Source organism: Citrus clementina, unplaced genomic scaffold (genome assembly GCF_000493195.1).
Source record: "Citrus clementina cultivar Clemenules unplaced genomic scaffold, Citrus_clementina_v1.0 scaffold_6, whole genome shotgun sequence".
NCBI lineage: Eukaryota > Viridiplantae > Streptophyta > Magnoliopsida > Sapindales > Rutaceae > Citrus > Citrus x clementina.
In genome coordinates, this window is record NW_006262139.1 from 25,133,795 (window position 1) to 25,156,306 (window position 22,512).

At 35.1% G+C, this 22,512-nt stretch overlaps 3 protein-coding genes across 5 annotated transcripts; 2 read left to right on the top strand and 1 right to left on the bottom strand.

Annotated features, from left to right (window-relative positions):
• Positions 1–166: 166 nt before the first annotated feature.
• LOC18038104 (ARF guanine-nucleotide exchange factor GNOM) lies at positions 167–6,276 on the bottom strand. The gene is made up of 3 exons (XM_006431154.2): positions 6,007–6,276; positions 4,855–5,650; positions 167–4,154 (listed from the first exon to the last, which is right to left on the bottom strand). The coding sequence occupies exons 2-3, from the start codon at positions 5,599–5,601 to the stop codon at positions 540–542; spliced, it is 4,362 nt and encodes a 1,453-aa protein (XP_006431217.1). The 5' UTR covers positions 5,602–5,650; positions 6,007–6,276; the 3' UTR covers positions 167–539.
• Positions 6,277–6,740: 464 nt separating this feature from the next.
• LOC18038105 (CSC1-like protein HYP1) lies at positions 6,741–12,689 on the top strand. Of its 3 annotated transcripts, none has more exons than XM_024182258.1 (11): positions 6,741–6,785; positions 7,261–7,566; positions 8,189–8,341; positions 8,573–8,636; positions 8,724–8,933; positions 9,547–9,735; positions 10,456–10,754; positions 11,048–11,324; positions 11,468–11,743; positions 11,929–12,162; positions 12,323–12,689. In XM_024182258.1, exons 2-11 carry the CDS (start codon positions 7,286–7,288, stop codon positions 12,482–12,484), a joined length of 2,145 nt encoding a protein of 714 aa, XP_024038026.1. In that variant the 5' UTR covers positions 6,741–6,785; positions 7,261–7,285; the 3' UTR covers positions 12,485–12,689. The 3 variants fall into 3 exon arrangements, with proteins under 3 accessions (XP_024038026.1, XP_024038025.1, XP_006431218.1); XM_024182257.1 differs by having other exon boundaries at positions 6,742–6,785; positions 7,224–7,566; XM_006431155.2 differs by lacking the exon at positions 6,741–6,785 and having other exon boundaries at positions 6,800–7,566.
• Positions 12,690–15,748: 3,059 nt separating this feature from the next.
• LOC18038124 lies at positions 15,749–16,900 on the top strand. The gene has a single exon (XM_006431156.1). It carries the CDS (start codon positions 15,749–15,751, stop codon positions 16,898–16,900), a length of 1,152 nt encoding a protein of 383 aa, XP_006431219.1.
• Positions 16,901–22,512: the final 5,612 nt, after the last annotated feature.

The window sequence follows — 22,512 nt, forward strand, 5'->3', positions numbered from 1 at the left end:
TTATTTCAAAAAAAAAAAAAACTCATAAAGAGTAAGAAATTTTTCTTATTTATTTACCTTCTGTAAGAATGAAGATCCTTTGAATGATTATATTTAAGCCATTACCAAAAAAGCATCAACTTGTCTACATAATGAATAGCATAATTATTTTATCAATAATCACTGCTTCTAGTGACATTAATTTCTCTTCAATAAAACGAACTAAAACTCTATTAGCACCATGTATACAAAGAAATGGTGCAAATTTTAGTGGGGTTTCGATTTGGGGTACAAAGATTAAGACCAAAAAGCACAAAATTTATAAAGGGCTCTTTACTTCGATCCCTTGTAAAACAAATGGGTACTACACAAACTCTCCATGAAAAATGCAGCAGCAGCAGCAGCAACTCACTGCAAAAATGAGATGCTCAAAAACATCAAACTTGTCTCTGGTGTCTGATTTTCTTCTATTCAGCTCGAATCTCAACAAAGACAGAAGCCTGCTTCAGTTGACAACTGGTGCTATGAAGTAATTCTCTGTAATTTTGACAAGCCAAAGTTTATCTGCATGCTGTGTTTTCATCTGATTGGACAATCACAGACCCATCAGTTGCAGAAGTTCCTCCAGTTTTTACAAGTTTTGCTTTCAATTGTTCCAATTCATGATCAGGGAAAACTTCTGATTGCATGGATGGGGATATTTTCTTCACATGCAACCATGTCAGCTGCCAAAAGCTATCGCCACCTATATCATCAGTCGGCAGGAGAATGCCAGTCGTCTTCATCACCAGCAGATTGTTCTTGAGAAGCTCAGGAATTAATTCATGAATCTTGTCAGAACGTTTTCCTCGAAGTTTTAGTTTCATATATTTATCCATATGATCAAGAACCCCAAGCCAAAGTTTGCAGAAGGACGGTTGCTGCGAGAGATCCTGTAGTTGCTGTAAAAATGCCTTTGACATTAATTTCATGGCTAGAACGAGTGTTCCATCTATGTTCCGGTAATCCTTTGGAGAGCTAGCCTGTGCAATTTCTAACAAATCATCGAGCAATGTGAATATCACCATATCAAAGCACTGGAACCACAAGGCATTTGGAAGGCGAATCCCATCAACTGCTGCCAGAGATCTCTGTAACGCCAATACAGCATGGTTCCTCACCTCTTCTCTTTGGTCCAAACACACTTTCTTCAGTCCCTGAACCAGCCTCAGCCACATCTCCCCTATATCTTGGCTCAATTTAATGGCAGCCTCCTCCCCCACTGCATTCTTAGCCTCAGAAGACCATCTGACTAGACTAACAACAGAGCCTGCCATCAATTCTAGGGCAGAAACAGATCTATCAACCTCACCAACCCGAGACTCGGCAAATTGCCTTGCCGCATCCACACAAAGAATGAAATTTGAAGGCAACAGATGGGCTGCCTCGGACATGATAAAAGCTAATGCCTCAAATCCTGCTTCTGATGCTTCTGGATGTCGAGCTGTGATAGATAGCAAGGAAATGATTGTGCGCCATCCCACATGGGATCTGATGTGAGTTGAGTTTGCTTTTACAAGACGCATTACTTCCTGCGTAATGGGTTCACAATATGCATCAGCCACCCTCGCATCAAGTTTCAATATTAGTTGTAGTGACTTGAGTAGCTCTTCGGTCAAGTTCTCCTTATAAGGAAGTAGTCGCTGGCATATCCTGAGGAGCCCAAACACTGCCTTTTCTACAAGCATGGACGGCATTACAGTTGACTGAACAATATTGGCTATGTGCTCGTAGACACCATGCCAGATAAGCATAATCCTATCTCGGTTATTCAGTGTAATTGCGATCAGCAATTCCAGGCAAAACACTCCTGTGTCTTCATCTTCGCCAGAGCTACTACCCTTACGGAGTCTGCCTGATGCCAAAATAAGGGCCTTCACAAGATCCAGCAAAGACTCAGCCTGGAGAAATTTACTCTCTGAAAATATACTATCAATGTGGCAATTCTGTATGATGTCACAAGTGCGCTGATGAGCGGCAAGTTCTTCCTCACTAGGCTGCAACCTTGGTTCTTCCATATCAAATGATAAGAGTTGACTGAACCGACCAATCAGGCTAGAAGACTTCCTAGGAGTGGCCACAGGTGTTACGTGTGATGTTGAGACAGAACTTGTAGCAGGTTTCTCCCGCTCTTGGTCAGATGAGGGCTCCATATCATCAGCTGCATCACTCACCAGATGAGCTGGAAGAAGGCCAAGCTTATGCAAGCTTAATACACAATCCAAAATATTTTTCCAGCCCGAGTGGATATAATCACCATACCTGTTTGCTATTGTGAAAAGGGTGGTCAGTGCCATCCTGGCTTTGGTATCATCTCCAAGGGCAAGAACAGCTTCTTCAACAGATAATGGAGTCAAAAGGGTTGTGAATTTACAGACACACACAACCAAATCATCCAAGATATCACCAAAATGATAGAACGTTGAAAGTTTGGCAACAGCCAAGAATCCATCAACACATCTCTGCAAAACATCTTCCCGCTCCACCTGATCAAAAATCACTGACATTGCAGCTACTGTAGGACCTGACAAGATAATAAACATATCATGATCGAGGAGTGCTCTAGAATCACACACGATGAAAGGAGTGGCTTCTCTGGATTTATGCAATACATTAATCCAGCGGCTTGACGTCATCACTGGAGACCCGGCACCTTGCTCTGGTATCATCAAGATTTCATTTTCGCATATTGAATGATAAAGCTCTGCAAGGTACTCTCGAGGAAGATCTTTCCCTCCATTGATACGTCGATTATTTCTGATGAAATCTTCTTCAGTCATCTTTTTCTTAACCTGTGCATTGTGTTGATCTGTGTTGAGCAATATGAGCGAATAAGACAATAAGAGAGCGGCATCTTTGTCGCTCAATATATCAGATGATTGCTCATAATATCGTTCAGCAAATGCCTCAAGCACCCTTTGTATCTTCTGCGATTCGCCAGGCAATCTGAAAGTTCCTAGGAAAAGACGCAACGCAGTATCTAAATTCATGCCACGGAAATTAAAAGTCCCAGCAAATTCATGAAGTACCTGAACACAAAACTCATCATGGTTTCCAAGAAAATCTCCAATGAGGTTCTTATCTAACCCAACTGTGTATCTAAAGAACAATGCTACACTTTGTGGGTCAAGTTTATCAGGTAGTAGATGCATTCCTTGGAGAAATTCTAGACCTTTTTTAGGATCCCGATTAAAGTGATCAGCTCCAACCATCAACTTTCTCTTGATGTACTTCATCTTCCGAACAAATGGAATCCAATTATTGGGGTCACTATAGTCCGAACATTTCAATGTCCAGAATGCATTATATTCCTCAGGGTCAACTGTTGCCCCTTCTGGAGCAGGAAACTCATTGCTTATCCTCTCAGCCATACCTTGAACCATGGATATCATTCCATCCAGTGCAAGAACATGCATTGCAGATAATGGTCCATTGACTGGGAATGCACTTTTTGATAACAAATTAGTAAGGTCTTCAAATAAATTACCACAGGTTATGTCACAGTCGAAATTGGCATACATCTCACTCATGAATGACTGCTGCCTACAGAGATCAACCAAAGCTTCCATGGCAACCTCCTGCTGTTGGTATGAGGACCCATGCTTGCTCTGTGCAAGCCTCAAAAGCACACAAGAAAAGAAAGCTTCAAGCTGTGCTTTGAGCTCCACACGTAAATGATGATACAGATTGAGAACAATGCTACAAACTGTTGAAAGAATTAGAGGGCTCATCGACAAACCAAACTGCATCAGATAACGAAACAACTCATCCTGAATTAACACTAATAACCTCGGATATTTACCGATTGACGACCCACCCAATTCTATGGCTGAATTGATTAAACTCAATGCAAAAAGTGGAACATCTTCATCATCCGCTATAGGATTTCCCCTAGGTCCAATCCCCATGTTCTCAATAGCATTCAACAGAGAACACAGAAAGTGAAATATCTCCACCATGCATGGGACCCCAAAAGGTTCCATCATTATCTTTTCACCGTTTTCAGTAGACCCCATCTCAACAGTAGTCTCACCATTATTTGCTTCGACTGATGATTGACCATCCCTTTCAACACTAACATTACCATTCTCTAGAGGTTTACTTCCTGAGGTGATTTCCTTCTCCATTAACCCCACCTGCAGAAACAGATCAGCTTCAAAAATTGACAAGGGATACCTATGCTAAAATTTGGTTGCTCATCCTATTGTGAATTGAAAATATTCATCCTATCTAGACATACAAGTTGTAATTTACAACCAAAAAACATATGCAGACCTACTTTGCCTTGGCAGCTTAAATGCCTGACCTCTATGCATCAGTTCACATGGGAAGCCCATGGTATATCAGATTAGGTGTAATACTAAATATCAAACTAATGATAAAATCTCATCCACAGAAGTTGACATGGCATAATGCAATTACACGCGTAAATAAAGAGACTAATGCAACAATGAGAATGAGGGATGTGGCAACAATATTGACTTTTCTACATTTACCCATCCAATTACATTTTTCCATGTTAGTTTGTATAATTAGTTTGTATGTCTAGAATGCTCATATATTAATTATATAATGCTGTTAACTCAAAGTCATCCAATTTTATTATATTTATTTATTATATATGAAAACATTAATGCGAGCAGACAAATCAGCGGTAGGCCCACTGAATCAACTTTCAGGATTGACAAAATCAACAGTCCAGTATACATATATGGAGCTTTGGGAGAGGGATGATTTAGTTTGAACAAATTGCCAATGATAATGATATCACAATGCTAGAATCTTCATTCAAAAAGTATCCCATCAAAGAGTAAAACCTATGCCTAGAGTACTTACCTTGTTTCCATTGTCTGACCTGCTTCCAAGAGCGGATGATTGCTCCAGGCAGTCAATATGAGGAAGGTGAGAGAAGATACACCTAACTAACTCATGCATTGTTTGACGTGCTATCCGTTGTAATAATTCACCTTTGGAGCTTGCTTGATGGACTACACGGAAGCAAGTATTTACAATATTGCACACATGCTGATTGCTCAACTTAACCGCTGCCTTGCTTTTCATACAAGCTAGAAGAACCTGAAGTATCTTCATCAGCACCACTTCTTCTGATGCTGGATCGGTTACTTCAAACCGGCAGCTTGTTACTGCTTCAACTATTAAATGCATAGCTTCTCCCACGTTCACGGTATCAAGATCAAGTACATCAAGGATCAAAATTTTGTAAATCGATGACAAAGCAACACCAGTAATTGGTGCACCTGTCTCATCAGATTGAATCACATCCAAAAAAGGCTGCAAGTACACAGCTGGATCAACTTTATGCCATTGATTCTGCCATAAAAATATCTGTTTGCGTAATTCTTTCAACGAATGAATAAGAGAGTGCTCCAGCTGCTCATCATCAGCCATATAACGAACACCCCACCTTACATTCCTTCTCATCACAGCCAAAACTGCACCTATCTCAGAATTTATCATACAAGCGAAAGCACCCCCTGAGGGCTTAATAAGTGGATCCTTAACTCCAGCATAAAACGCATTGCTTCCTGTTCCAGACGGCAAATTCAAATGCCCCATTCTCATTCCAGCTTCTTCCACAATTCAACTCACTCTTGAATCATACCACGGGCAACTAAAGACACAAACAAGAAGCCCAATTACTTTAAGCAACAAAGGCATTCAACAGAAAAAAAATCTAAAAATTGAAACTTTTTACTAAAAACAAAATGTATCAAGCAATAATAAAAAAAAAATCCCACATCAAATTTGCGGCAAAGAACCAACGTAAGTAAACAAAATGTATCGACCAAAATAATCATACAAATACAAAATTAAAGCAACCAGATCTAACCCAATTGAGTATGAAACTGAATCCAATAGAACATAAAACAGGGATCAAATCACAGTCCCATATCAAAATCGACTCAAATCCCTCTGGGTCTATTTCACATGACGCGAAATCTGTGAAATTGAGTGTCAAAATGGTACCTTTGATTGTTCTTTGGAGGATTCCCGCTTGGAAAACTGTTGTGGGCAGGGACGTGATGAGGATTTGAAGAGTGATCACGTGATATATGAGTGAGTTAAATCAGAAGTTATCTTTTTCACATTTGAAATGAAAATGGGTCTATGAAACGAAGAAAACAGAGTGGTTTTGAGATTCTATTTTGATTTTACAACAGCACAGATCTTTCGACTTCGAGTTTTGGGACGCGCGTTTTCGCGGTTTTAAGAAACGTTTTTTGTTTCATGGGTAACATCAAGTTTCAAAGTTTTTATTTTATTTTATTTTTCTCTCCAATTTGACTAATTTATTAATTTTTTCAAAGTAAAACTTTTAAAATAAGCATTTTTTAATGTAATTAGGAGCTGTGTAGCTCCATATTTTTGTATTACATTCATATTTTTTTAAAAAAAATGATCGAGTTGGTTTAAAATAGCTTTGATTCGAAGATAGTGATTGATTTGTCATGTGTGCTTGTGATTAAATTTGTCAATAATTAAACTGCAATTTTCTTTCTTCCACATTTTTTTTTTCTCTCGATAAACCTTAATTGCCCAAAAAATAATCAACGAAAAAAAAAATTCCCATAAAGTATTTTGCATAGGCTGAGGTTTACTGTATACACCAGCCAATGAGAACGGACTGTGAAGGGTAAAAATGTCAATTTAACGGTTCAGTCGGTTAGTTATTGGTTAAAAAAAAAAAAAAAGGCTTGCTGTTTGCCTTTCCTTCAGCTAGCTGATCATCACTGATACCGCTTCTGGTTCGATTCAGTCTCTCATTTTTTTCTCATTGTTTCTCAGTTCAATGTCTCTTACACTCTTTTTTATGTCTGCTTAATATAAATTTTAGTTGCTTTTTACAGTCGTAAACAACATTGGCCGGTTCTGAAGTGTTATAGTTGGTAGTAATGTTATTCGAAGCTAATTTTTTTACCATTAGTTAAAAACTTGAAGTGGGCTTAAATTTTTTCCATTTGTTTCGTATTTATCGAAGTGGGGTTTTGCTCTTGTTGTAGATGTTTAGTTTTGCTTCAGTAGATATGTTTGGATTGATGGAAAATTTGTTAAACTTTTGCAAATGGGATGTCAGAATATAGCTCAAAATCATCATTTTTGTCTCGTCGACTTATTTTCTTAAGCCTTGAATGTTTCATCTTACTGGAAATTGTGCTAACTTTCATACAGCTATTTATTTGAAGGTTTTGAAATCGGTTCAGATTTTGGTGTTTTTCACAGGATCTGCGGATCTTCTTGGTTAGGAATGATTCTTTCTGCTCTTTTAACGTCTGTGGGAATCAATCTTGGTCTTTGTTTATTGTTTTTCACTTTGTATTCTATATTGAGGAAACAACCGGGTAATAGAATTGTGTATGCGCCGCGCTTGGTTGAGAAAGAAAAGAAATCTCAGCAGGCAGATTTTAGTTTAGAAAGATTATTGCCATCTCCTGGCTGGGTTAGGCAGGCGTGGGAGCCCTCTGAAGATGAACTTTTGTCAACGGTAGGCTTGGATGCTGTGGTATTTATGCACATTTTTACCTTCAGGTAACTTGCTTTATTGGATTGTGGATTATAATTAAGTTTTAGAAGACTGTTGAACTCATTGCTTAGTATAGTTCGAAACATGCTATGTTGTGAAGCTGCTGCCTTCTGTGCGCACAAGTAGCTTTTTTTTTTCTTCTTTAAATGTAAGGATTAAAAAGTTCATGATTTATTTACTAATCCCATCTTTTAGTTGGGGCATATTGATTTTAGAGGTCACTTGGTTGAGTTCTTGTGGAATATGTGGCTATAATTTTGTACAGAAGTATATGCTGAATTGAATAGCAGTTAGTAAGCCTTTTGGTGTCACCATATTGTCGTCGATTCATTGTTCATGTTTAGATAGGCATGAAACTTCAGCTGTCCAAATTGCAGAGCTAAGGGGTGGATCTTCCCATTCTCAGTGTCCTGGCTATCAAAAGCCTTTTCTGGCACAAGCCGGGCACCTCATTTTCAATTTGGACATAAACCCTGCTGGCATTTTTGTCGATTGATTAATCAACTAAGGGACCTTATTTCTCCTTTTTCATATTTGTGCTTCTTTCTTATTTAGTTTCACGACTTATCTTCAAATGATCTGATCTCTCTCTCTACTTTTTTTTTTTAAAAAACAAAATGAATGCAGTTTGAAGGTATTTACTGTTGCTGGGATTATTGGTATCACCATTCTTCTGCCCATTAACTTTTTGGGGAATCAGCTAAGTTATGATTTTTCTGATTTGCCAAACAAGTCTTTGGACTCATTCAGTATCTCAAATGTTGATGATGGTTCAAACAGGTAAACAGAAAAACTATTGCATAATATTCAATGATAAGCTTGTGTATTCTTCTATGGCTATTTTATGATATTCACCTCTCGTTGGTAGTTTGTTGTCACGTCAATTTTAAGGTTTTTCACACGAGTTATTTGTAGATTTCCTCAGGTATCCATTATTTTTATCTTGTGCCAACTAACATTTGGCCACCTTATTGTGCGAAAGCTCTGAATTTACTTTTGGCATTTCTCAAGGTTATGGATTCACTTTTGTGCTGCATATGTTTTCACTGGAGTTGTTTGCTATTTTCTTTATCAAGTAAGTCTATGCAGTCACATTTTGCTGGTTCATGAAAGCAAAACTATCCTTCCAAATTTTAACATATATTGGTTCTGTGATTTCCAGGAATATAGCTATATTTCGTCAAAAAGAGTTTCTTACTTCTATTCATCCAAGCCCCAGCCTCATCAGTTTACACTATTAGTCCGGGGTATCCCAGGGTCTTCTAGAAGCAGCTTCAGTGAAGTTGTTGAAAGCTTTTTCAAAGATTATCATCCTTCTACTTACCTTTCACATACTGTGATCCGTCGAACAAGCAAAATTCAAGAACTTACTGTAAGCGTTGAAAATGAACTTCCAATTGATTTTGAGTCGCCTTCTAGGTTATGAAATTTATTTTAAAAGCTTAATTGCTCACTTTTAGAATGTTATCAAATCTTAAATGTACTAAAAGAAAATAAATTAATAAATAATAAAAAGCCATCTTCATAGAACAAATTCATGTTTTTATGATTGCATTCAGCATTCACTTTCTAGAATGTAAAATCGAACCTACCAAGTTGTATGAGGGCTTAGAATGTTCGCATCTGTAAATTGTGTACCACCTTCATCAAAGTTCTAAAATGCAGTTCTTTGATATTTGGGACATAAATTTTTGGAATTACCTGTTCAGAACTGTATATAGTTATTCCTACCAATTAAAAAAAAAAAAGTTACATAGTTTATTTATTTTGGGGCATCTGTTGCATGTGCAATGTAATACTGAGCAGACTTGTAATAAATTACTGCAATGTGCAATTTTCTATACATGTTAGTCCTCCAGGGATTAGAATCATGCCGGATATATCACCCTAACTATGATTGTGTTTTTTGATGAATCTGTACTGTTTTTTTCCTTCTTTCACTTCATTAAATCAGATTTTTGATGATTATGGGTTCTCCCCTGCAGAAAGATGCAGAGAAGCTGTATAGAAGACTTGCCCGCTTAAACTCAAACGATAATTCGCATAAAAGGTTTAGGCGTGATGGCTTTTTGGGAATCTTCGGACGCAAAGTTGATCTTTTGGACCACTATGGAAAAAGGTTGGAAGCTTTACAGGATAATGTGAGAATGGAGCAATCCTCGTTAGCAGGAAAGGTGTGTACTATTTTTGTCTCTTTCTATGGTTACTTTTACGACCAGGTGATGATTTCACTTATGGAAACAGTTAGTCATATTTTTCTAGGGGTGGTTCCTCTGGTTACTCTGCATGAAAATTCTTTGGTCATTATTCTGGTTACTTTGGTTGAAAATTCTTTGGTCATTAATATTAATGTAAAGATATATGGGAAGCATGTTGGCAGTATAAGGACCATCAGAGGTCATCTGTGCTATGCTGGCCTTGCCATAAGAAATTTTTTTGGAGGCTTTATGTAACAACTATATGAATGGATGCTTGGCAGAGCTCAGTTTTGGCAATGAGGTTGGGGGAAAATGAAGGTGGTCTATCTTACCCTAAAAGAACAAGGTCTCATCTTCCTTCAATCAATCAAGTCCCTTAATGTTTGCTATGGGACTCTCTTGCACAGACAGCATTTAAACTAACACATGTAAGATTTATATGTTGAGGATGTAAAATTCTCAGATATCCAGCATCGTTTCAGCATATGGATTTATCATCACAGGAAAAAAAATGAAATTAGATGAAACTGCTTATAGATTTTAAGGTGTTACTGTGGGGAAGGCAGATAGCTCTAGGAAAGAGTCCATGCAATGTTTGCATTATATGCCCTGTTGATAAATTCAATTTGTATTTGTTTTCTAAATAAAGTTAGTTTGATGCAATTGCTTCTTCTATCATGCCTTCCAAACATGTAGGAAGTGGCAGCTGCTTTCGTGTCTTTCAATTCACGGTATGGAGCTGCAATAGCTCTACACATTCAACAAGGGGTTAATCCCACGGAGTGGGTTACTGAACAAGCTCCTGCGCCTCAGGATGTTCACTGGCCTTTCTTTTCTTCATCATTCATGAAAAGATGGATCTGCAAGTTGGCAGTGGTTGTTGCATGTATTGCTCTTACAATCTTATTCCTTATTCCCGTTGTAATAGTACAAGGTCTTACTCATCTAGATCAGTTGGAGACGTGGTTCCCTTTCCTAAAAGGCGTACTGAATCTGTAAGTGGTTCTTTCCTGGCCCTGGCCATTTGAGTTTCTGTGCAGATACATTCTTTAGGCAAGGGGCGTCTTGAGCAGAGGAAAGCAATATACTAGTAGCATATTTATTGGAATTTAACATCCTCGAGGATATGGGGGAACCTTGCAAAGTACTGAAAATGAATCATTCTGTTTCACGAGTTTAAAAGATTCTTTGACATTTGATTTAGGCCCTTTGAAACATTATCCTAATTATGTGAAGATTATATCTTGTGTAAGACTAATAATAATTCATACAATCGTCTGAGTTGCAGGACATTCATTAGCCAAGTAATTACAGGATATCTTCCTAGTCTTATTCTTCAGTTGTTCCTATCTTTCGTGCCGCCCATCATGATAATGTTTTCCTCGATTCAAGGACACATATCCCTCAGCAATATAGAGAAAAGTGCTTGTTCAAAGGTCTGGTGGTTTACTGTCTGGAACATTTTCTTTGCAAACGCGCTATCAGGAACCGCTCTGTATCATGTCCAGGTCTTCCTTGAACCCAAGAAAATCCCACAGGTGCTTGCCGAAGGAGTTCCTGCTCAGGTTACGTTTCTACTGTTAAGTTCAATTGCCACAAAATAACTGTATGGAGTTTTTTGGTTGTGAGTTTCAAATCTTTGAGCATACTAGCCCTTTTTCTATTTTTATCAGTGGGAAAGTGACACTGTTTATTTATTTTGGTACAGGCATCATTCTTCATTGCATATGTTGTGACGTCTGGATGGACAAGTATATCATCAGAATTATTTCGAATGTTTCCTCTCATTTGCAGTTTCATAAGTAGACTATGTTGTCACAATGCTAGTGATGATCTTGAGGTTCCATCAATTCCCTATCACAGTGAGATTCCACGGGTTATCTTCTCTGTACTTCTTGGAATCACATATTTCTTCCTTGCTCCACTTATTCTCCCATTCCTCTTGGTCTACTATTGTCTGGGATACATCATTTATCGCAACCAGGTATGTGGGATATCCTTAAACTCTTTATTTGGTACATGAAAACAAAATGCCTGACAACGCTTCATTATCAAAAGATTGTTGGTTTTGTTTTAGTACTTTCATTTCTAGTTCATTTAATACTGTTGTTATTTTTGTTTTTTCTGTTGTTATTGTTTTTGTGATTTATTGCTACCATTATTTTGCAGCTGTTGAATGTATATGCACCCAAATTTGAAACTGGCGGAAAATTTTGGCCTATTGTGCACAACTCAACAATTTTTTCTTTACTACTGATGCATGTTATTGCAATTGGGATATTTGGGCTTAAGAAGCTTCCTCTGGCATCCAGCCTAGTTATTCCTCTTCCAGTTCTCACGCTTCTATTTAATGAGTACTGCAGGAAAAGGTTCCTACCGATATTTGAAGCTTATCCAACAGAGGTATATTGGCATAACAATGAAATCAATCCGTATCGTGTTACATTTTATTATAAACCGTACTTTTGGCTAAACGTCCGGCACCTACACAAACTTTCGTGCAAGTGTTGCATTCTTCCCATGCTGGTATATGAAAGAACTGAGTATTTTGTACATTGTGCAGTGTTTAGTGAAGAAAGATAGGGAAGACCAGAATGATGCCACAATGGCCGAGTTCTATGGAAAACTAGTAACTGCGTACCAAGATCCAGCTTTGATGCCAGTTCAATACTCTGGGAGCTCTGACGGGCGCACTTCTCCTCTGCTTCATGCCGCCAATGTTTGAAGTTAGTAGATAGCGCTTCCTTTTGTAGCATTTGCACACTAGAAACTAGAAAGTGGTATGTCTTATTCGGTTGTGAATGGTTTGCCAATCTAATCAAAGCACTATTTGTTAATTGATTTGTTGTATTCTTGACAAACTATTCCATTTGTGCATCAGAATGTTTACTCGGGATACAATTACAATGACAAAATTTCTTTTAGTTTCATTCAGTTAAATAATTGTACATAATTCACTCAGATTATTGCTTATGAGAACTTCGTGCTCTGTAATTTCCGCATAAAAAGACAGTGGATAAGCTTAATATTACAATGAAATTTGTCTTGAACTAACTGATTTGCAGGAGCTAACGGTTAGACTTGTAGCCTAAGACATTAAAACAAAACTCGTCTTTCGAGCTGCATAGTTTATCAGATTAGTCTACAGATGGACAGATGGCATATGCTTTTGCCATAACAAGATGCATAACTTATATCAGCTTTGAGAAGAAGACATTTACTCTCTCATCAAACCTCCACGTGGAGCAGCAAGAACGGCCGTTGACGTCTTCCGAGGACGCAGTTTTCAGGTGCTCTTGCTTTGTAGCAGATTTTATTATTATTTTTTTTAATGTTTTTAAAGCGTAATGTATGAGCTCAATTAGTGACAAGTGACTAATTATTATATATATTATATGTTATAATTAATTCCCATTGAAATTACGGTGAATAGCGTCGCTGCATGCAAATCTCGCCAAAAAGGTAGAATTTGTCTTCTTTTTGTGGTACTGATTGCACCTTTTACTGCTCTGCTCCTAACTTTTATATTTATAGATATAGATATATAGAGAGAGTTTGTATTTAAAAAATTTTGAGACTTCTTGCATAACAAAAAGTGGGAGGGAATTTCCTTATGATTATGCAATAAAAAATTTGAAATTATTAAAAGAAAATTTGAGACGATAACATAAATTTAAAAATTATGATGAAAAATGAGAGGAAATGTGCTCCATAAGATCTGTGTGGTAAGACTTATGCTCATGTGTTTATTATTTTGCTCACATATGCATGTTGTTGTTGCCTTGACCCTTTTTTTTTGTTTGTTTGTTTTTGTGGTTTTACTAATTCATTAACTTTTGTTTGCTTTCTCTATTCCAGGGGACGAGCATATTCCTTTTTGTTGGTTAATTAAATAGTGTTTTAGTGATATGAAAATCTCATTAATTAATTAATCAATTAAAAGTCTATAATGGTGGTTAATTTCAATGAAATAAAAAAATCAACATAACAGACACAAAAAGCTTAAATTTGTCTTTTTGTGAAATTTGTTTATTTTGTTTTTTCTTTTGCTATTGACCTAGATAGAGTATAGTAGTCCCCACAAAGATCTGCTGCCTCGACTCTTAATTCTTGATTTTGTTTCTGTTTTTTTGTGTTCTCTTTCCAAATGGGCATCTATTTACGGCCTCTTTCGTTCACTTTTTTTTTTTTTTTTTTAAAAAAAATTCTTGGTTTCATCGTTATAATTACTCAGTTTTATTATGTATGGTACAGCGATTGTATTGTTACCACCATAAACAAAATAATTATAAAATTTAACACCAAACTTGAAATGTAGCACGTAACTTGTGAAATCTAACATTTATTTATTTATTTATTCTTAAATTAAAGACACAGTTGAAAATTTTTTCAAAATTGGATGGTTTTATTATTATCTCGCGGCCAAATTTTTTGAATTACATTAAATCTTAGTTCATTTATATATATATATATATATATATATATATATTTTTTGGGTAGGTCCTTGTAATTAGTGTAAGGAATCTTTAGGTTCTTGGTTTATAACATGTAGCCATTTACAAAACTATACGAGAGAACGGTGAATAAGAGTAGGTACAAGAATGTCATTTTCTCTGCATAACTATTGACAGAAAACATTGTAGAAGTGAAAGAAGATTATTGGGTATTCAAAATAGTATTTGAAAATAGGATCAGGTTACGGTGCAACTGTGGCACCGTGCCATAGTTGCATCTAGCCGTTGGATGCAATTGGATTGGTGGGGTCCACTGACATCCAACGGTTAGATGCAGCTGTGACACGGTGCCACAATTGCACTTGAGGTTCCCCTTGAAAATAACATTAATAAAACTAATTTGAAAAAAACATATTGATTGGCGTGGCTATTGTATTAAACTATTAATATAATTGTGGGCTCTTCGGGAAAATCGTTAACTTTTGACTTATTTGAGAAATGACAAGAAGATAATGACCTGTATGGTTAATTAACCAAAGTAATTTTCTTAACATTAGTAAGCGGGTTCGAAAATGACTTTCATTAGGGCTTCTTTTCATTCTGAGAAAAAGAAAGATTCATAGTTCATATTATAATTATTGTATGTCGCAACGATCACAAGTTCTTCATTATCGGTTATTAATAAGTCGTTGCTACATTTTTTTCAGATTTGCATTGCACATCTCATGTCAGGGTCAAGGCATAAATTTGTGAACGAAATAAATTATTTTCCATTTTGTCACAGTCCAATTTTAAAAAATGAAAATGTCTACCTATAATGAAGCAAGAAAGGAGCTACTGACTGACATGACCCATTCTGGCTCATATTTTTACATTAAAACTAGAAGAAAATGACGCTTTCATCCTTCGAATGATTTTTTTGGATAAATTTGTAGAACCTCGTTTGTCTTTAAAATTAAAATGTTAACGAGAAAATAATATTTTTGAAAGATAAATGTGACGCTTTAAATGATTTAAAATAGTTGCGCATGTTTTTTTGTCACATCAGCCTTTCATTAAAAAAATAAAAATAAAATTTAGCAGTGTAATTATACCTTTGTATGGTAAATGGTAATGATGAAATGAGACGTTAAAAAAATCTGTAAAAGATACAAATTGTAAAAGAAAAATTTCGGTGGAGGACGAAAGAGTCATTATGTCTGATTAAAAAGGAGGAAAGAAGAAAATTACTAATTTCATACAAGTGGAAGCAAGATAACCTTTGGCATGGTCAAAGATGAAACTTAACTGCTCTGCAAACACACTTCCATATGGTTTGATTTTGAGCCAAAATTGAGAAAGAACAAAAGGATATGAACAAGCAATAAGACCTTTTCAAATGATCACTTTCTCTTTGACAGGATCTTTACTCACTTCATATATAAAAAGCAGTAGCATAAGCACAATAGCAACAGAAGCAAAAGCAAAAGCCTCCAATACAAAAATCTTTCAAGGAACTTGAGCACTACAACAAACAAAGCAAAAGCAAAGAGACTATGGCAAGGAAGAGAAAGGCTTGTGAAGGAGTTGAAGAAAAGGGTGCAGATGAAGGAAACATGACATGGGATGAGATGGTGAAAGAAGCAGCTGCTGCAGCAGCACTAGGAGGAGCAAGAAGGGCTAGAAAGCGATTTGTCGGTGTTCGGCAAAGGCCATCAGGTAGATGGGTCGCTGAGATCAAGGATACTATACAGAAGATCAGAGTGTGGTTAGGCACTTTTGATACTGCTGAGGAAGCTGCAAGGGCTTATGATGAGGCTGCTTGCTTGCTTCGCGGTGCCAACACAAGGACAAATTTCTGGCCTTGTTCACCCTCTACATATTCAACTCCAGCTCTCCCTTCAAAGATCACTAACCTTCTGCTTCAAAGACTCAAAGCAAGAAACAATTCTGCCTTTTCGCCGTCTAGTTCTTTCCCTGCTAATAACCAGTCAGAAAGGCAACCAGCAGAGGAGTACTGTGAACCGGAAGCAACATCAGCAGATCTCAGTGACACACGGTTGGCCGACTTTCTCAATGATACTGAAGATTACAACACCATCATTGGTACTAACGCAAGTACTTTAGATTCCATGACAACGAGTTTGAAGTCATGTTTAAGTGATCAGAAAGAAGAAGATAGTGGCTCTGGTTCAGGTTTGGATTACAATTTGAGTGATACAGGTGGTCAATGTTCAAGTGGAGAAGAGGAGGCAGGCAGTGACATAGGGTCAATTGATTTTCATTTCTTGGATAATGTCGGTTCTTCATCATGCTTCTACTCACCATTTGAGATAGCAGCAGAGATAGAGGATCTAGTGGAGGCAGAGACCTATGCAGATGAGCCATCAATGCTTAGAGCAGCAATGAAGAGAATGAAGTACGAGAGGAAGTTCTCAGCTTCTCTGTATGCTTTCAACGGGATACCCGAGTGCTTGAAGCTGAGGCTTGAATCAGGAACCAAGGGCTGTGGCAAATCTGAATTAAGCAAACTTCAGAATGCATGTAGCGGCAAGAACATAGAGGAAGGGAAGAAAATTGAAGAAGAAGGGAAACAGGATGAAAATTCAGAAAGTTCAAGTGCTATGGGGTCTAATTCTCCAACCAGTGATGGAGAATTGTCAATTTGGAGCTCACTTGATCTTCCACCCATCTGTTTCGTAAACTAACTAATAAGCATAAGATTAGGAGTACCTTCATTCATGACTTCAACCATTAATATTTCTAGTTCTAAATTCATTGAAGTTGAAAAATCTACCATTCATTTCACTTAATGTAACACAAAAATGCTGATCTCTTTATATATATCAAATAAATGATGCAATGTAATGTTTTGTTTTTCTTGCCCAGAACATTGAATGAGTTGAGTTTTTTTTTTTTTTTAGCTCTCATGATATTCTATTTTTTTTTCTTTTTTTTTTCCAAATAATAAATTTTACTTTCCTCCCCTGAACTTTGGATTATTTGCACTTAGATGGCGAAGATCCGTTATTAATGAAAACCCCTTGCCGTCAATAAATCTTGTGCTCCACTGTTAGTTGAATTCAAGATATGTGGAGTCCATATGGAAAATGTCAAAAGATAGTTAGAAGGGAGTGGCGGGAGAATTGTATTTGGGAGGGAGCAAATGTTGTGAATATGTTCAAATAGACTACAAAGAAGTCAATGGCTAAATTATTGTTGTGAAGCTCAGAAGAATTCGAGGAAAAAGAGAAAAGAAATTAAAAAAAGTTGCAGAAAAAGCATAAAGCAAAACTATGATTACTATATGGATGGGGACAAAATCAAGTAGTTGGAAAAACAGATTGATAATGTATTGATCGATGAAGAAATTTGCTGGAAACAAAGATCAAGAGCTGACTGGTTACTTGAAGGAGACAGAAACACCAAGTTCTTTCATGTCAAAGCCTCAACGCGGAAGAAAAAAAAAAAACAAGATTTGGGGAGTTTTGGATGAAAACGGAAGCTAGTCAAAAGAAGTAGAGGCGATAAAGAGGAGATTTTGTCAGCATTTCACAAATCTATGCACCACAACAAACCTCTCAAGACAGCAAACGGAGGCAACCCTTAAGAAGATGCCGAGAAGAATTACAGATGAGATGAATGAGGAGCTAGTAAGACCTTTTTCAGAGGATGAAATCAAAGAGTCACTTTTCCAAATGTGTCTAACAAAAGATCCTGGATTAGATGGCTTCCCAGTAGTTTTCTTTCAAAAGCACTAGAACTGAGTGGGAGAATGTGTGCTAGCAACATATTTACACATCTTGAAAGGAAAATGTAACATAACTCCTCTCAATCATACATCTATTGCCCTTATCCCAAAGGTTGAGAAACCAAGAGATGTTACACAGAATATATACCTATTAGCTTGTGTAATATAATTTATATAATCGTAACAAAAACTATAGCTAACAGATTGAAACAAATTTTGCATGTTGTAATATCCCAAATCAAAGTGCATTCATACCAAATAGATTAAGGGTCCGCCTAGTTACAGCTGACTTGTAAAATTTCATTCAACCCCCTATACGTTATGTTATTTAAAATTTATTTATAAGTATTATAAAACTTTCTGCATTGTACAATTTCGTTAAGCCCTTGCACTCTGTTTTATTTCATTGAAACTCTTAGAGTAACAATTTGCCCCTTAAAATTTTAAATTCCCAAAATACCCTCCATTTAATTAAAAAATATAATAATTATTAAATGAATTATAATTATTATTTTATTATAAATATAAATATAATTATAATTTTAAATATATTATTATTATTAACAAGAATAAAAAGTATTATAATTAATTAATCTATTAACAATAATTAATAATAATTTTTTTGTTAAATTGTTAATAATCATAATTAATGATAATTATTATTAATAATTAATTTTTGAATAATAATAATAACAATAATTAAAATACAAAATAATAATTATGATAAAAATTAATTAAGAGTTTTATAGTAATTTGTTACAATTTAATTCATTCTGATTTTGATTATAAGACAAAGTAAACACATAAATGGTAATAAAGCTCATTATAATTACGATTCTTTCAGTTCAAGTAAATAAATTATTATGATTCAATTATCATTAATTATTATTATTATTAACAATTATTAACATTTATTATTCAAAAATTAATTATTAATAATAATTATCATTAATTATTATTATTATTATTAACAATTTAACGAAAAAATTATTAATAATTATTATTAATAGGTTAAATAATTATAATACTTTTTATTCTTGTTAATAATAATAATAATAAACTATTTAAAAATTGTAATAATATTTATAGTTATAATAAACATAATTATTATAATTATAATTATAATTCATTTAATAATTATTATATTTTTTTAATTAAATGGAGGGCATTTTGGAAATTTAAAATTATAGGGGCGAATTGGTACTCTAAAAGTTTTAATGCAATAAAATAGAGTGTAAGGGGCTAAACAAAATTTTTCAATACAAAATGTTTAAATACTTATGAATAAATTATAAATAATGTAGAGTATAGGGGGCTAAATGAAACTTAGGGGGATCCATTATATATAGTGGATCCAGATGTCCTTGCGCGGCAAAATTATAATTCAAAACTAAAATGAATTTGAAACTTGCTCTGTTCGCGGTTGTCTGCGTGTTAGCCTTCGCCTTGACCAAGGTAGCTGCTGTCCTCGCTGGTGTGAAGGAAGATGATTTTGCACCACCGCCGCCGGTAATGTTGGAGGTAGAAGGGCCGGAGAATAAGGATAGAATAGGTAAATCGAGTGGATTGTGTGGCTTCTCTCTGTTTTTGTTTCTCACGCTTCTGTAAAATCCTCAAAAATTTGTGATTCATCATTGGTCTCACTTTGTTAATAGCTACTGAGTTTATTATGGATGCTTTTTAATATTGTCTTAGGTCGATTGTCGATTACTTTACATTACGTTCTCTTGTTGGAAGGTACTGTTAATATATCAAATCCACCGGTGTTTGAATATTAAATTTCTTGTTTTAAAATGAACTTACGAATTAAAATATTATATAATTTCTATCATTTTTTTTATTTTATTTTTCTTATATAGTTTCTGTCAGAAATTTATATGTAAATATATATTTATATATAGGGTTTTATCACTTTGAGGTCACCCATGAAGGAAGAATGACCAAGAACAAATGATCATTTTGAGTTAGAACTCTATAATATTTTAAATATTATATTGAAAGATGTTAAGTGATCATTAAGAAGATGATCACTATAACAATTGTTTAAGCTTATTTAGTGAACATCTTATTTAGTGATCATTGAGAAGATGTTCACTACTCTTGGAATGCTATAAATAGAGTGCAAATTCATAGAGGAAAAAAGTTAAGCAAAAAACAAACAAAGTGCAATTTAGAGAAAATTCAAGTTAAGAGAAGTTTATAGGGTTCTTGCAATATGAATTGAGAGAATTTTCTAACTTTTTTATCATCTTTTGACCATAAATCAGTAGCACAACCTTGATTTATTGATTTTTCGCATATAATCCATGTATATGTTTAAATTTGAATTTACAAGTTTTTATGTTAATTCTTGCTCGAAAATCAACAGTTTCTTTTATTTCTACAACTCAACTCCCATAATTTCTCAAAAAAATACTTTTCAACTGTGAAAATTTCATTCCTCTTGTTCTCATTTTTCTTGATTGTACAACTTTCAGAGCGATCGTCCGTTGGATCTATTGCATTGGTAGTACTATTTTAAGTTCCATTTCCATACGGTTGTGGAAAAGCAAACCAAAAACCTTGCATCATAACCGATTTGGGACTTTGCTTATATTCATCATTAATTCTCTTTGTTGGATCCCCAACATTATCTTAGACTCAATGGAAATTCCATTAATACCATATATCCCTTGGACGATGGATGGTCAAGAGCCTGAAAACATTGTTGATCCACTAAATTGTTAGTGATATGCCCTAAAGGGCAATCGAATGATGTTTGATTTTAAGGAAATATTGTATTTGATTAGCATTTTGATATTTATAAAATGACAAAGTTATTTAGATTCATAAATTAATCAACTAAGGGACATTATTTCTCCTTTTTTCATATTTGTGCTTCTTTCTTATTTAGTTTCACGACTTATCTTCAAATGATCTGATCTCCCGCTCTACCTTTTTTTTTTTAAAAAAAAAAATGAATGCAGTTTGAAGGTATTTTATTGTTGCTGGGATTATTGGTATCACCATTCTTCTGCCCATTAACTTTTTGGGGAATCAGCTAAGTTATGATTTTTCTGATTTGCCAAACAAGTCTTTGGACTCATTCAGTATCTCAAATGTTGATCATGGTTCAAACAGGTAAACAGAAAAACTATTGCATAATATTCAATGATAAGCTTGTGTATTCTTCTATGGCTATTTTATGATATTCACCTCTCATCGGTAATTTGTTGTCACGTCAATTTTAAGGTTTTTCGCACGAGTTATTTGTAGATTTCCTCAGGTATCCATTATTTTTATCTTGTGCCAACTAACATTTGGCCACCTTATTGTGAGAAAGAAAAGAAATCTCAGCAAGCAGATTTTAGTTTAGAAAGATTATTGCCATTTCCTGGCTGGGTTAGGCAGGCGTGGGAGCCCTCTGGAGTATAGGGGGCTTAATGAAACTTAGGGGGATCCGTTATATATAGTGGATCCAGATGTCCTTGCGCAGAAAAATTATAATTCAAAACTAAAATGAATTTGAAACTTGCTCTGTTCGCGGTTGTCTGCGTTTTAGCCTTCGCCTTGACCAAGGCAACTGCTGTCCCCGCTGGTGTGAAGGAAGATGATTTCGCACCACCGCCGCCGGCAATGTTGGAGGTAGAAGGGCCGGAGAATAAGGATGGAATAGGTAAATCGAGTGGATTGTGTAGCTTCTCTCTGTTTTTGTTTCTCACGCTTCTGTAAAATCCTCAAAAATTTATGATTCATCATTGATCTCACTTTGTTAATAACTATTGAGTTTATTATGGATGTTTTTTAATATTGTCTTAGGTCGATTGTCGATTACTTTACCTTACATTCTCTTGTTGGAAGGTACTGTTAATATATCAAATCCACCGGTGTTTGAATATTAAATTTCTTGTTTTAAAATGAAATTACGAATTAAAATATTATATAATTTCTATCATTTTATTTTATTTTATTTTATTTTTCGTATATAATTTCTGTTAGAAATATATGTGTAAATATATATTTATATATAGGGTTTTATCACTTTGAGGTCACCCATGAAGGAAGCATGACCAAGAGCAAGTGATCATTTTAAGTTAGAACTCTATAATATTTTAAATATTATATTGAAAGATGTTAAGTGATCATTAAGAAGATGATCATTATAACAATTGTTTAAGCTTATTTAGTGAACATCTTATTTAGTGATCATTGAGAAGATGTTCACTACTCTTGGAATGCTATAAATAGAGTGCAAATTCATAGAGGAAAAAAGTTAAGCAAAAAACAAACAAAGTGCAATTTAGAGAAAATTCAAGTTAAAAGAAGTTTAGAGGGTTCTTGCAATATAAATTGAGAGAATTTTCTAAAAGAAGTTTAGAGGGTTCTTGCAATATAAATTGAGAGAATTTTCTAACTTTGTTATCATCCTTTGACCATAAATCAGTAACACAACCTTGATTTATTGATTTTTCGCATATAATCACAGGTATATGTTTAAATTCGAATTTACAGAGTTTTTATGTTGATTCTTGCTCGTAAAATCTAACAGTTTTTATTTCTACAACTCGAACTCCCCATAATTCTCAAAAA